At 38.4% G+C, this 14,326-nt stretch overlaps 1 protein-coding gene across 2 annotated transcripts in view; it reads right to left on the bottom strand.

The window, feature by feature from the left end:
- The window catches only part of COPA (COPI coat complex subunit alpha), a 51,171-nt gene that overhangs the window by 24,557 nt on the left and 12,288 nt on the right, over positions 1-14,326 (bottom strand). For both annotated transcript variants that reach the window (XM_059934663.1, XM_059934670.1), the window contains exons 7-10: positions 11,099-11,208; positions 9,612-9,711; positions 8,537-8,672; positions 7,791-7,873 (exon numbers count right to left, since the gene is read on the bottom strand). In XM_059934663.1, the coding sequence (XP_059790646.1) occupies positions 7,791-7,873; positions 8,537-8,672; positions 9,612-9,711; positions 11,099-11,208 (429 nt within the window). The remainder of the gene's footprint in view (positions 1-7,790; positions 7,874-8,536; positions 8,673-9,611; positions 9,712-11,098; positions 11,209-14,326) is intronic.

Raw genomic sequence — 14,326 nt, forward strand, 5'->3', positions numbered from 1 at the left:
TGGACAATCAGAGAAAGTATCTGCATAAAATTCACCGAAAAATTCTTCTTCACTCAAAATCTCGCGATGCATCATTTTTGAAAATTTTATGGTAACAAACTTGTGTTTATAATATACACAAGGTTGGAACAAAAACCTAATGGAGCAAAATGCAAATGATAACGACATTCATAAGTTGTATAATGAACCCTTGATCAATTTTAAGCTCTAACAACTTTGTATGGTGATGTTAATTGTATCACTCTCTAAAAACGTATTGATACATCTCCAGTCAATAACATTCAGGTAACAAAAGATGTATTAATAGATCTCTGGTCAATAATGTGTTAAAGGCAGCAAGAGAAAAACAACTAATCACATACAAGGAAAACCCCATAAGACTCTCAGCTGATTTTTCAGCAGAAACTTTATAGGCCAGAAAGGAATGGCAGGATACATATAAAATGCTGAGCGGAAAAGACTTAACCACTTAGCATCTATCCAGCAAGGTTATCATTCAGAACTGAAGGAGAAAGAGTTTCTCAGACAAGCAAAAACTAAAAGAGTTCACTACTAAACCAGCCTTACATGAAATGTCAAGGTCTCCTTCAAGCAGAAAAGAAAAGGCACCAACTAGAAATAAAAACATATATGAGGGACTTCCCTGGTGGTGCAGTGGTTAAGAATCCGCCTGCCAATGCAGGCGACACGGGTTCGAGCCCTGGTCCAGGAAGATCCCACATGCTGCAGAGCAACTAAGCTCGTGTGCCACAACTACTGAGCCCACGCTCTAGAGCCAGCGAGCCACAACCACTGAGCCCATGTGCCACAACTACTGAAGCCTGCACACCTAGAGCCCATGCTCCACAACAAGAGAAGCCACTGAAATGAGCAGCCCACATACCACAATGAAGAGTAGCCCCCACTCACCACAACTAGAGAAAGCCCATGTGCAGCAACGAAGACCCAACACAGCCAAAAATAAATTTAAAAAACATTTAAAAAGATAAAAAAAAAAAAGAAAATACATCAAAGGAAAAATCTCACTGATAAAAGCAAATACATAGTAAAGGCAGTGGATCAGCCACTTAAAAAGCTAGTATGGGGCTTCCCTGGTGGCGCAGTGGTTGGGAGTCTGCCTGCCGATGCAGGGGACACGGGTTCGAGCCCTGGTCTGGGAGGATCCCACATGCCACGGAGCAACTGGGCCCGTGAGCCACAATTACTGAGCCTGAGCGTCTGGAGCCCGTGCTCCGCAACGAGAGGCCGCGATGGTGAGAGGCCTGCACACCGCAATGAAGAGTGGTCCCCGCTTGCCGCAACTAGAGAAAGCCCTCGCACAGAAACGAAGACCCAACACAACCATAAATAAAATAAATAAATAAATAAAAGAATGTGAATTTCTTTAAAAAAAAAAGCTAGTATGAAAGTTAAAAGACCAGAGAACAGTTGACCCTTAAACAACATGGATCTTAACTGCACTGGTCCACTTACACACAGTTCTCTTTCACTAAATATGTACAATAATACTACACAGTCCACTGTTGGTTGAATCTGCAGATACGGAACCACAGGTACAGAGAGTCAACTGTAAACTTATACGCACATTTTAGACTGCACAGAGGGTCAGTGTCCCTAACTTCCATGTTGTTAAAGGGTCAAGTGCAGTATAATCAACTATAATTACAAAAAATAGTTAAGGTATACACAAAATAAAGAGATATAAAATATGAAATAAAAAACAAAGAATGGGGTACATGTAAAAATGTAGTGCTTTTAGAATGCCTTTGAACTTAAGTGACCATCAGCTTAAAATAGACAAATATATATATACAGTTCAATATTTATGAAATTCATGGTAACCACAAACAAAAACTTACAATGGATAGACAACAAATAAAGAGAAACAAATCCAAATGTAACACTAAAGGAATCCATCAAACCACAAGGGAAGAAACCAAGAGAACAAGACAGGAACAGAGAAGAACTACAAAAACAACCAGAAAAAAATTAACAAAATGTCAAAAAGCACATACCTATCAATAATTACTTTAAAGGTAAATGGAATAAATGCACCAAGCAAAAGACTTACAGTGGCTGAATGGATTAAAAAAATGAGACCTATCTATATGCTGCCTACAAGAGACTCAAGTCAGATCTAAAGATACACATAGACTGAAAGTGAAGGGATGGAAAAAGATATTTCATGCAAATGTAAAAGAAAAGAAAGCTAGGACGTTACTCATATCAGACAAAATAGACTTTAAAACAAAGATCATATCAAAAGGCAAAGAAGGGCATTACATAATGATAAAGGGGTCAATCCAACAAGAGAATATAACATTTGCAAACATTTATACAACCAACATAGGAGTACCTAAATATATAAAGCAAATATTAATAGAAATAAAGGGAGAAACTGACAATAACACAATAATACTAGGGGACATTACACTCTACTTACATCAATGGACAGATCATATCAACAAGGAAACACTGGCCTTAAACGACACATTAGACCAGATAGAATTAATAGATAGAGAACAGTCTATCCAAAAGTGGCAAAATACATTATTTTCAAGTGCATATTGAACATACTCCAGGACAGATCTCATGCTAGGCCACAAAACAAGGCTTGATAAATTTAAGACTGAAATAATTTCAAGTGCCTTTTTCACCAAAAAATATGAAACTAGAAATCAACTACAAGCAGAAAACTAGAAAAAACACAAACATGTGGAGACTAAACAACATGCTACTAAACAACAAATGAGTCAACAAAGAAATCAAAGAGGAAATCAATAATACCTGAAGACAAACGAAAATGGAAACACAAGTGTCCAACATCTATGGGACACAGCAAAAAGCAGTTCTAAGAGGAAGTTCATAGTGATACAGGCCTACCCCAAGAAACAAGAAAAATCTCAAGCAATCTAAAAGTAGATTTAAAAAAAACAAAATGAAGAACAAGCAAAGCTCAGTGAGTATAAGGAAGAAATGATAAAGATTAGAGCAGAAATAAATGAAACAGAGACTAAAAAAACAACAGAAAATACAATGAAACTAAGCATTGGTTCTTTGAAAGATAAAATCTACAAACTTTTAGCCAGACTCATTAAAAAATAAAAGAGAGGGCTTCCCTGGTGGCGCAGTGGTTGAGAATCTGCCTGCCAATGCAGGGGACACGGGTTCAAGCCCTGGTCTGGGAAGATCCCACATGCCGCGGAGCAACTAGGCCCGTGAGCCACAATTACTGAGCCTGCGCGTCTGGAGCCTGTGCTCCGCAACAAGAGAGGCTGCGATAGTGAGAGGCCCACGCACCGCGATGAAGAGTGGCCCCCGCTTGCCACAACTAGAGAAAGCCCTCACACAGAAACGAAGACCCAACACAGCCATAAATAAATAAATTAATAAATTAAAAAAAAAAAAAAGAGGTGTGGAATTTAAAAAAAAAAAAAAAAAGAGAGCCCCAATAAAATCAGAAATGAAAGAGGAGAAATTACAACTGACAGCACAGAAATACAAAGGACTGATTATAAGAGAATACTACAAACAATGATATGCCAACAAATTAGACAACCTAAATGGATAAATTCCTAGAAACATACAATCTTCCAAGACTGAGTCATGTAGAAACAGAAAACCTGAATAGATCAATTACTAACAAAATTGAATCAGTAATCAACAAACTCCCAAAAAACAAAAGTCCAGGTCCAGATGGCTTCAAAGGTAAATTCTACCAACATTTAAAGAAGAGTTAATATCTATCCTTTTCAAATTATTCCAAAAATTGAAGAGGAAAAAACACTTCCAAACTCATTTAATGAGGAGAGCACTACCTTGATACCAAAACCAGGCAAAGACCATAAGAAACCAAAAATTATAGGCCAATATCCCTGATGAGCATAGATGCAAAAATCCTTAACAAAATACTAGCAAACCAAATACAATGATACACTAAAAGGATAATACACCATGATCAAGCACAATTCATTCCAGGGATGCAAGGATGGTTTAACATCCATAAATCAATGTGATACACCACATTAACAAAATGAAGGGTAAAAATCATATGATCATATCGATAGATGTAGAAAAAGCATTTGACAAAATTTAACATCCATTTATGATAAAAACTCTCAGCAGAGTGGGTATGGAGGGAAAATACCTCAACACAATAAAGGCCATACATGACAAACACACAGCTAACATCATACTCAATGGTGAAAAGCTGAAAGCTCTTCCACTAGGATCAGGAACAAGAAAAGGATACCCACTCTCGTCACTCCTATTCAACATAGTATTGGAAGTCCTAGCCACAGCAATTAGGTAAGAAAAAGAAAAGGCATCTAAATTGCAAAAGAAGAAATAAAACTGTCACTATTTACAGATGACAAGATACTATATATAGAAAGCCCAAAAGATTCCACAAAAAAACTATTAGAACTAATAAATTAATTCAGTAAAATTGGAGGAAACAAAATTAATATACAGAAATCTGTTGCAATATCAGAAAGAGAAATGAAGAAAACAATCCCATTTACAATTACATCAAAAAAGAATAAAAAACCTAGGAATAAATTTAACCAAGGAGGTAAAAGACCTGTATTCTGAAAACTATAAGATATTGATGAAAGAAATTGAAGACAACACAAATAAATGGAAAGATATACCATGCTCATGGACTGGAAGAATCAATATTTTTAAAATGTCCATATTACCCAAAGGAACCTACAGATTCGGTGCAATCCCTATCAAAATACCAATGGTATTTTTCATAGAACTAGACAAATACTCCTAAGATTTGTATGGAACCACAAAAGTTGCCATATCACCATGGCAATCTTTAGAAAGAAGAACAAAACTGGAGGTATCATGCTCCCAGACTGGAAACTATATTAGAAATCTATAGTAATCAAAACAGTATGATACTGCACAAAAACAGACACATAGATCAATGGAACAGAATAGAGAGCCCAGAAATAAATTCATGCTCACATGGTCAATTAATCTATGACAAAAGAGGCAAAAATATACAATAGGGAAAAGGCAGTCTCTTCAATAAATGGTGTTGGGAAAACTGGATAGCTACATATAAAAGAATCAAACTGAACCACTTTCTTAAACCATGTACAAAAATAAATGCAAAATGGATTAAAGACTTAAATGTAAGACCTAAAACCATAAAACTCCTAGAAGAAAGTGTAGGCAGTAACCTCTTTGACATCAGTCTTAGCAATATTTTTTTGGGTATGTCTCCTCAGGCAAGGGAAACAACAATAAACACATGGGACTACATCAAACTAAAAAGCTTTTGTACAGCAAAGGATACCACCAACAAAACAAAAAGGCAACCTACTGAATGAGAGAACATATTTGCAAACAATATATCCAATAAGGGGTTGATATCCAAAATCTGAAGAACTCATACAACTGGGACTTCTCTGGTGGTCCAGTGGTTAACACACCACACTTCCACTGCAGGGGGCCCAGGTTCGATCCCTGGTCGGGGAACTAAGATCCCGCATGCCATGTGGTGTGGCCAAAAAAAAAAAAATCATAAAGAACTCATACAACTCAATATCAAAAATCAAATAAGCCAACTTAAAAATAAGCAGAATACCCAAAAAGATATTTTTCCAAAGAAGACATATAGATAGCCAACAGGCACATGAAAAGGTTCTCGTCACTAATCATCAGAGTAATGCAAATCAAAACCATGAGATACCACCTCACATCTAACAGAATGGCTATTATCAAAAAGACAAGAAACAAGTGTTGACATGGCTTTGGAGAAAAGGGAACCCTTGTGCACCGTTAGCGGGAATTTAAATTGTTGCAGCCACTATGGAAAACAATATGGAGGTTCTTCAAAAAAATTAAAAATAGAACTACCATATATGATCCAGCAATCCCACTCCTGGGTATTTATCAAAAGAAAACAAAAACACTAATTCAAAAAGATATATGTACCCCAATGTTCATTGAAGCACTATTTACAACAGCCAAGATATGGAAGTAACCTAAGTGTCCATCAATAGATGAATGGATAGAGAAGATGTTGTATACATATACAATGAAATATTACTCAGCCATAAGAAAGAATGAAATCTTGCATTTGCAACAGCATGGATGGACATGGAGGGTATTATTTATGCTAAGCAAAATAAGTCAGAGAAAAATAAATACTGTATGATTTCACTTACATGTGGAATTTAAAAAACAAATGTACAAACAAAACAAAATAGAAACAGACTTTTTGATACAGAGAACAAACGGTGGTTGCCAGAAGGGAGAGGTAGGGGGGCAGATGAAATAGGTGAATGGGATTAAGAGGTACAAACTTCCAGGTAGAAAATAGGTATAAAATAAATAAGTCATGAAGATGTAATGTACACATAGGGAATATAGTCAATAATATTGTAAGAACATTGTATGGTGACAGACAGTAACTGGTCTTATTGTAGTGATCATTTCATTATGTATAAAAATATCAAATCGGGCTTCCCTGGTGGCGCAGTGGCTAAGAATCTGCCTACCAATGCAGGGGACACATTGGTTCGAGCCCTGGTCCGGGAAGATCCCACATACCGTGGAGCAACTAAGCCCGTGCGTCCCAACTACTGAGCCTGCGCTCTAGAGTCCATGAGCCACAACTACTGAAGCCCATGCACCTACAGCCCGTGCTCCGCAACAAGAGAAGCCACTGCAACGAGAAGCCCACACATCACAATGAAGACCAGGCCCCGCTTGTAGCAACTAGAGAAAGCCCGCGTGCAGCAACGAAGACCCAACACAGCCAAAGACAAAAAAATAAAATTAAAATTAAAAAAAAAAAAAATCGGCACTTCCCTGGTGGCACAGTGGTTAAGAATCCGCCTGCCAATGCAGGGGACACAGGTTTTAGCCCTGGTCCGGGAAGATCCCACATGCCGCGGAGCAACTAAGCCCGTGTGCCACAGCTACTGAGCCTGCGCTCTAGAGCCTGCAAGCTCAACTACTGAGCCCGTGTGCCACAACTACTGAAGCCTGCGCTCCTGGAGCCTGTGCTCCACAACAAAGGAAGCCACGGCAATGAGAAGCCCGCGCACCACAACCAAGAGTAGCCCCCGCTCGCCACAACTAGAGAAAACCCGCACGCAGCAGTGAAGACCCAACGCAGCCAAATATAAATAAGTAAATAAATTTATAAAAGAAAAAAAAAAATCAAATCACTATGTTGTGAAACTAATAAAATATTTTAAGTTAATTATAACTCAAAAAAAGTTCTATAAAGTAAGAGACATTGTTTTATGCACTGCTAGAATACCAGCACCCAGACTAGGGTTGATACTCAGTATGTATTTGCTAAATGAATGAATAAAACTCAGCTTCTAGCTCCTCAGTCTAGGAACCTCAAGTGTCCAGCATTAGCCTCTAAGTCTCCTAGGAACTAATCAAAGAGAATGGGCTTTAGGGGAATTTCCTGGAGGTCCAGTGGTTAGGACTCAGTTCTCTCACCGACAAGGGCCCAGGTTCAATCCCTGGTTAGGGAACAAAGATCCCACAAGCCGTGTGGCATGGACAAAAGAAAAAAAAAAAAAAAGGGAGAGATTGGGCTTTATTATTAAATGAATTTTGGTGGATAAAGAACACTATACCAAGAAGGTAAGGGAGTTAAAAAGGAGAAAAGCTTCAACTAGGTGGCTCTCAGACTTCTATTTTTCCTTGTCATCCTACTATATACTTGCTGGAGACAAAGCTAATGGAGAATCACTCTCAAGTCTTATAAACTTTGAACCAAAGGAAAAAAGAGAAGAAATGGCCTTTACCTGCTGCAAAGAGGTTAAGGTTAGGGTGGGCAGCTAGGACCCAGAAACGATCATGGTCCCTGCGGAAGGTCTGAACCCCAGTCCTAGGAAAGTAAAAGGTACACAAAGAAAAATATTAATTTCCAAGGAAACTTCAGCCTATCACATACAAGAGCATTAAGTGGTAGGCCAGCACACTGATTAAAAAGCTAAATCAAGGACAGTGAACTGCATATTCTAAATAAAGACAGTCATGATAAATTCTACCAAGAAACAGAGAGAGGACTTCAGGGACTTCCCTGGTGGTCCAGTGGTTAAGATTCCAAACTTCCAGTGCAGGGGATTTGGGTTCGATTCCTGGTCTGGGAATTAAGATCCCACATGCCACGTGCAGCATGACCAAAAAAAAAAAAAAGAGGACTTCAAACTGACTCTACTATTTTGATATTACAACTTCCCCCACTCATCATAATTTTCTACTGTACTGTTTTCATTTAATATTTCTTATTTCTATAGCTACAGAAGAACCTGCTTAAATTTAGAGGAGAAAAAGAACATACACAGAAATTTCTATTTCATGGAAGATTTGTAAATGTTGGCTAACACTAGGTCCCTTCACATTTTCATAATATATAATTTGATTTTCTACATGCTGAGGATGATGAGAAACAAAAAGTGTTCTAATCTAATTTTTAAAAAGAGAGAGAGTAAGAGAGAGAAAGGGGCTTTCCCCTGGGTTTGGTCACACACCATTGTAACCCCCTTACCGCTTAGACATGTCCCAGACTCGGATACTCTTGTCTTCAGAATTGCTGAGGATCAACTCTTGGCGAGGGTGGAAGACAGCACAAGATACATTGTTGTAATGGCCCCGGCAGGTATCAACTTCCCATGCCTTTGATTCTGAAGAACAAAAAAGAATTAGGTCACCACAACTCCCTACTACTTTAAGTTTGGGATTTCAAATTATGACATCCACTAACCAAATGCTAGGTACTACTACAAAATGTAAAGTTACCAACTCCTTTCTAATAGGGCAATTTTCTTCATTTAAGACTCTGAATCTTTTTTTTTTTAATTTTTATTATTTATTTATTCATTCATTCATTCATTCATTCATTCATTTATTTATGGCTGTGTTGGGTCTTCGTTTCTGTGCGAGGGCTTTCTCTAGTTGTGGCAAGCGGGGGCCACTCTTCATCGCGGTGCACGGGCCTCTCACTATCGCGGCCTCTCGTTGCGGAGCACAGGCTCCAGACGCGCAGGCTCAGTAATTGTGGCTCACGGGCCCAGCCGCTCCGCGGCATGTGGGATCTTCCCAGACCAGGGCTCGAACCCGTGTCCCCTGCATTGGCAGGCAGATTCTCAACCACTGCGCCACCAGGGAAGCCCAAGACTCTGAATCTTTACGTATTTGTTATTTCATTCTCACCCCCCTATCAATTATAACACCTCTTCTCTGTCATTCTTTATCTCCTTACCCTGCTCTGTCACTAGCTGCCACTATAGAGTAAATGGAATCTTCATAAGGCAGGAATGTAATCTGGTTCAGTCACCACTGTTATCTTCAGAACCCTGAACAATGGTTAGTACAAAGTAGGTACTCAATAAGTATTTGTTGAATAAATGAATTCTTATTTTTAATTATGTTCATACTCCTCAAAATCAGGATGCCATCAAAGGAAAAAAAGGGAATAAGGCAATTGTCATGCTCCCAGGATTATTAGCCTAACAACCTAAGGTAGGAAAATGGGTCACTAAGTCTGGAAAACCTGGCTACTTCACCTTGTTGGCCATCAGCCAATATTTTAGGTATGGTGATACTGTCACTGGTTCACTCACCGTTCATGCGCCAGATCTTCACTTGACGGTCATCTGCCCCAGATACAATGAGGGGCATAGTGGGGTGGAAGGCAGCCCAGTTAACTCCACGATCATGACCCTGTACAAAAAAAGGTGGTTCTTCTAAACTAAAAAAGTCGTTCTTTATATCTGTTACTCAAACCAAACCAATGGACCATGCTAGTGGTTATAAACGATGTCTCTGATTTTTACTCTTCATGTGAAAAGACTCAAGGGACTGCTGCTCTAAGATTTGACCATGAGAATTACTACATCAATCTATCTAATATTATTCCCAATTCTCATGGGAATTCCCAAATTCTTCTACTCCCAAATTCAGTTTCATTTGCATTTGGGATATACTACCTTGTTTTGTTACTTGTCTACTTATATTTTATTTCTCCAACTAGTTATTAGCATTTCAAGAATAAAGACCAATTTTATAACTTAATGAAGAAATTCTCAAAGTGTGCTCAAGAAACTCTTAGATGAGCTCCAAGAACCTTTCAGGAAATCTGCAGGGTCAAAAACGATCTTCATAATACTACTAAAATGTTATTTGCCCCTTTTACTCTTATTCTCTCATGACTGTAGAGTTTTCCAGAGGTTACATGACATGTGATGACGTCACTGCTTTGATGGCTAATAGACTTTATCCTTATATAGTCCATGTTTTAAGAGTTCTTGGTTTTAATTTCAAATACGATAAAAATTGACAGATATAATGCACATAAACAAAAACTCTCCGGGGTCCTAAATAAGTTTTAAGAGTATAAAAAGGTCCTCAGACCAAAAAGTTTAAGAACTGCTGATTTTAAGATATCTTTTACCCTATTTATAAGTTTACACTCTGTATCATAACAGAATCACAGATAAGGTAGTTTCAAATTAGCAGTATTTTTGAGAGGTACCATTCTGCGGTGAAAAGCACCTCGGTTTGGAGTCAGATAGATCCAAGTTCAAAGCCTAGTTCTTCAATTTACTAGACATGTGTAGACTTTGGTAAACCACTTAATTTCTGTAAATCTCAATTTTTTCATCTGCAAAATGAGGTTAATAATATCTCTACCAGTAGATAGCGGTAAGGATTAGATATTTTTAAAACATCTAGTTTGTTTCCCTTATGCTTTTCTATTTTCCCACCATGCATGCAAGTTATTTACACATGGTTGGTTCTCAGTAACTTTGATTTATCATCCTCCCCTTCCCCTTCAAGAGGCTTGACAATGGGCTCTGCTTTGGGACGGTGATGGAACCTGTGCCAGCTTTCATGTTTATAAGGTAACATGACTCTCCCTCAGGTAGCACATAAGCTTCATTTCTCTGTTGGTTCACCCACTATTCTATTTTCAGTGCCTCAAACAGTGCCTGGCACTCAGTAAACCCTGCATAAGTCTTTGTTGAAGGAATGAATAAATGAACGGCATATTGTCACTGTTTCCCTGGAGAAGAGCCCACATCTAGCCACTAGCTATAGTGATAAGTACCTCCAGTACATGCTTCACCACTGCATCCGTAGTTCCAAACAGATCAACCCCAGTTATTCCTCTCACATCCGACTCCACTGCACCAGGGGACAAGTTTTTTTTCCTTAGACCTTTGAAGGGGTAAGGAGTGGGATGAAAAATGTAAACATAATGTTACCAAAAAGAGCACAGTGACAGAAATGCAGAAAGGTACAGTGATAGACTAACATTAAGGAAAAAGAAGGGAAAAAGAAATTTAGAGAGACTAAAGAAAGATGCAAGAGCTCCTATCTATCTCTTTCTAAAACTGTTCGAGGGACTTCCCTGGCGGTCCAGTGGTTAAGACTCCACGCTCCCACTGCAGGGGGTGTGGGTTCAATCCCTGATTGGGGAACTAAGATCCCCCACATGCCGTGCGGTGCAGCCAAAACAAACAAACAAACAAAAAAGTTCAAAATAGTGAAGTACATTCACTATCTTCTCTTCTGCTCCCTTAACAGACCCATTACTGGGACTTCTTCCCAGAGGAGGACAATCCAAACTTCTGACATAGCTAATTTCTTCAACAAACCTCATCTCAAGAGCTGTCTACTTGAGATAACACCCATTTCCATTCTTCAATATTTTTGAAATGTGGCCTCAAATGGTAAACATTCAATTTCTACTTTCAACTTTATGAAATCTATAGCAACTTTTCTTCTATCATCTCAAAAAATTTTTAAAGAAAACTCATTTGGGGAGGCCACAGCTCAGTGTTTCTCAAACTAGAAGCTTCTAGGCAACTCATGGGGAAGTTCCAAAGGAGTTAAGGAAACTAAAACTATCAAATATAAAACAGCTTATTTGGTGGATGATATTGTAAAACTACAAATTGTGCAAAAAGTGTACTCATATCTTCTTCTTGACTCTTGGACAGGGGACAAAAATGATTAAAACTGTCATATCCCTTTAAACACTTGCTCAAAAGACTGGTTATAGATCTGAATATATGTATCTTGCCATTAAAACTTTTGGAGACTATAGGGAGAAATCAGCCCATAATTCAAAAACAACAGAAAAGGACTTCCCTGGTGGCGCAGTGGTTAAGAATCCACCTGCCTATATGTATACATATAACAGATTCACTTTGTTATATAGTAGAAACTGACACAACATTGTAAAGTAATTATACTCCAATAAAGATGTTAAAAGAAAATTAAAAATAAAAAAAAGAATCCGCCTGCCAATGCAGGGGACACAGGTTTGACCCCTGGTCCAGGAGGATCCCACATGCTGTAGAGAAACTAAGCCCATGTGCCACAACTACTGAAGCCTGCGCGCCTAGAGCCCGTGCCCTGCAACAAGAGAAGCCACTGCAATGAGAAACCCACGCACCGCAACAAAGAGTAGCCCCCACTCGCCGCAACTAGAGAAAGCCCGCGTGCAGCAACAAAGACCCAATGCAGCCAAAAATAAATAGATAGATAGATAGATAGGAAGAAACAAAACGAAACAAAACAAAAAAGACACCATGATAAGGAGAGTCTTATTTGTATAGGGCCCACACTTATGGCTCAACCACAACCTGTCTTTAAAATTTGATATTTTGTGCTATAGTCAGAACCAAAATTACAGTAACACTACTACCTTACAGGTGGAAAAGCACTTTGTGGTTTTCAAAGCTGATCTAGGTAATGATGCTGTGAGGTGGGCAAGCAGGGATAATTATACCAGCTTACAGATGAGAAAATAGAATTTGGACTAAAATCCTATCTTTTGGAGTATTTGGGGGCTGGGGGGAGAGGAAGATGAAACTACCTGGCACTTATAAAGTAAAAAAACCAAATATCTGTAATAGGGGGGAAATAAAAGCTATCACTTAAAATAAAACCTACGTAGTTTTAAGCCTAAATTTTGGCACCTGTAAGAAAATACAAAATATTAAGTTCAATGATTGTATTTATCTTCACTGTTTTAAAATTACAATGTATCTCTTCTAGTACAATGGCACCTAAACATCAGCATCAGAGAAGCAAGTGCCTAAAAGGACATGACAGTTTTAATTATCTTGTACCCTGTCCATGATAAGCATTTAGCCAACAGGTAGAAAGAAATAAAACCAATGCTTTAAAAAAAATTCATTTTCCTAAGGCTTCATAAATACATCATCACAGGGATGCCTCCTTTCACTTATTTCATTTATCCCTTTAATGGGATCTGTCAACTTTTTCTAATGAGTCTGGCGTAGGAAACAGATTCAAAGGAAGATACAAAGACAGACAGCTGTGAGGAACTTCACCTCCAATAAGCTTCAACAAACACATTAAAAGGAAAGCTGTATGACAGAATGGAAGCCTTTGTTGCACTTGCTTGTAATGATCCAGGAAAAGGGGAAGAGCAAAAACAGACAGATGAATAGTGACAGGCAGTGAAAAGATACTTAGAGAAGAAATATTTGAGCCTTCGACAAGCTACTCACTAGGACTGAACGACAGATGGAAAATTTCTACAGCAGCTACTCAGATCCAGAGGGAGGGGAGGACACTCTCAGAATGGACCAGTTTGACGCACACTTCCCAGTGGGAACCAGGGGAAGTAGTAAAAAGAGAGGGATGAGGACAGGATTTGGCAGCAAATTAATACTTTTTTAGTAGTCATTTCAAAGATTAAGACTGAATTACATGGGCTTGACATGCAAAAGTATAAGCACATTAAAATAATTTCACTGTCAGTTTACTTGGAAGATCAAGCTAAAAAAGTAACCTATCTTTTAAATCTAGGTGGTAAATATATTCCCTTTTAAACAAATATTTTTTGCCAGGCTAATACAAAAAGATCAAGTTAAGCTAAGCCCTGTGGGTTAATCCTAATAGAAGGGGTATCAAGAAGACAGGTTTTCCTTAAAGACCTCTGTTTCCTTATCATTTACTTAGTTCAGAGAGTGTCCCCCTTCAAAGAGAGACACTCAGAAAGATTAGAATTTTCACCAGTCCTCTAAATTTGAGGGGTTTTGTTCTCTGACTCAGAACTAACTTTTTCCCTCCTGGAAACACTGGAAATATTAACTCTGGTTCCTAACAGAGCTGACTGCTAATTTCTCTTCCTGTGTTCAGATTTATTTGAACCCAGGCAAAATAACTCTGCTAAAAAGAGTATGCTGACTTCCAGAAAAGGAAAGAATGCGTAAGTCTAACCCAAAAGCTCCTTCCACTTGGTTAAATACCAAAGCATCTCTCCTTCCACTCTGGTTAAGGGGTTACTGGAAATCAA

This window comes from Balaenoptera ricei, chromosome 1 (assembly GCF_028023285.1).
Source record: "Balaenoptera ricei isolate mBalRic1 chromosome 1, mBalRic1.hap2, whole genome shotgun sequence".
In the NCBI taxonomy this organism is placed as follows: Eukaryota; Metazoa; Chordata; class Mammalia; order Artiodactyla; family Balaenopteridae; genus Balaenoptera; species Balaenoptera ricei.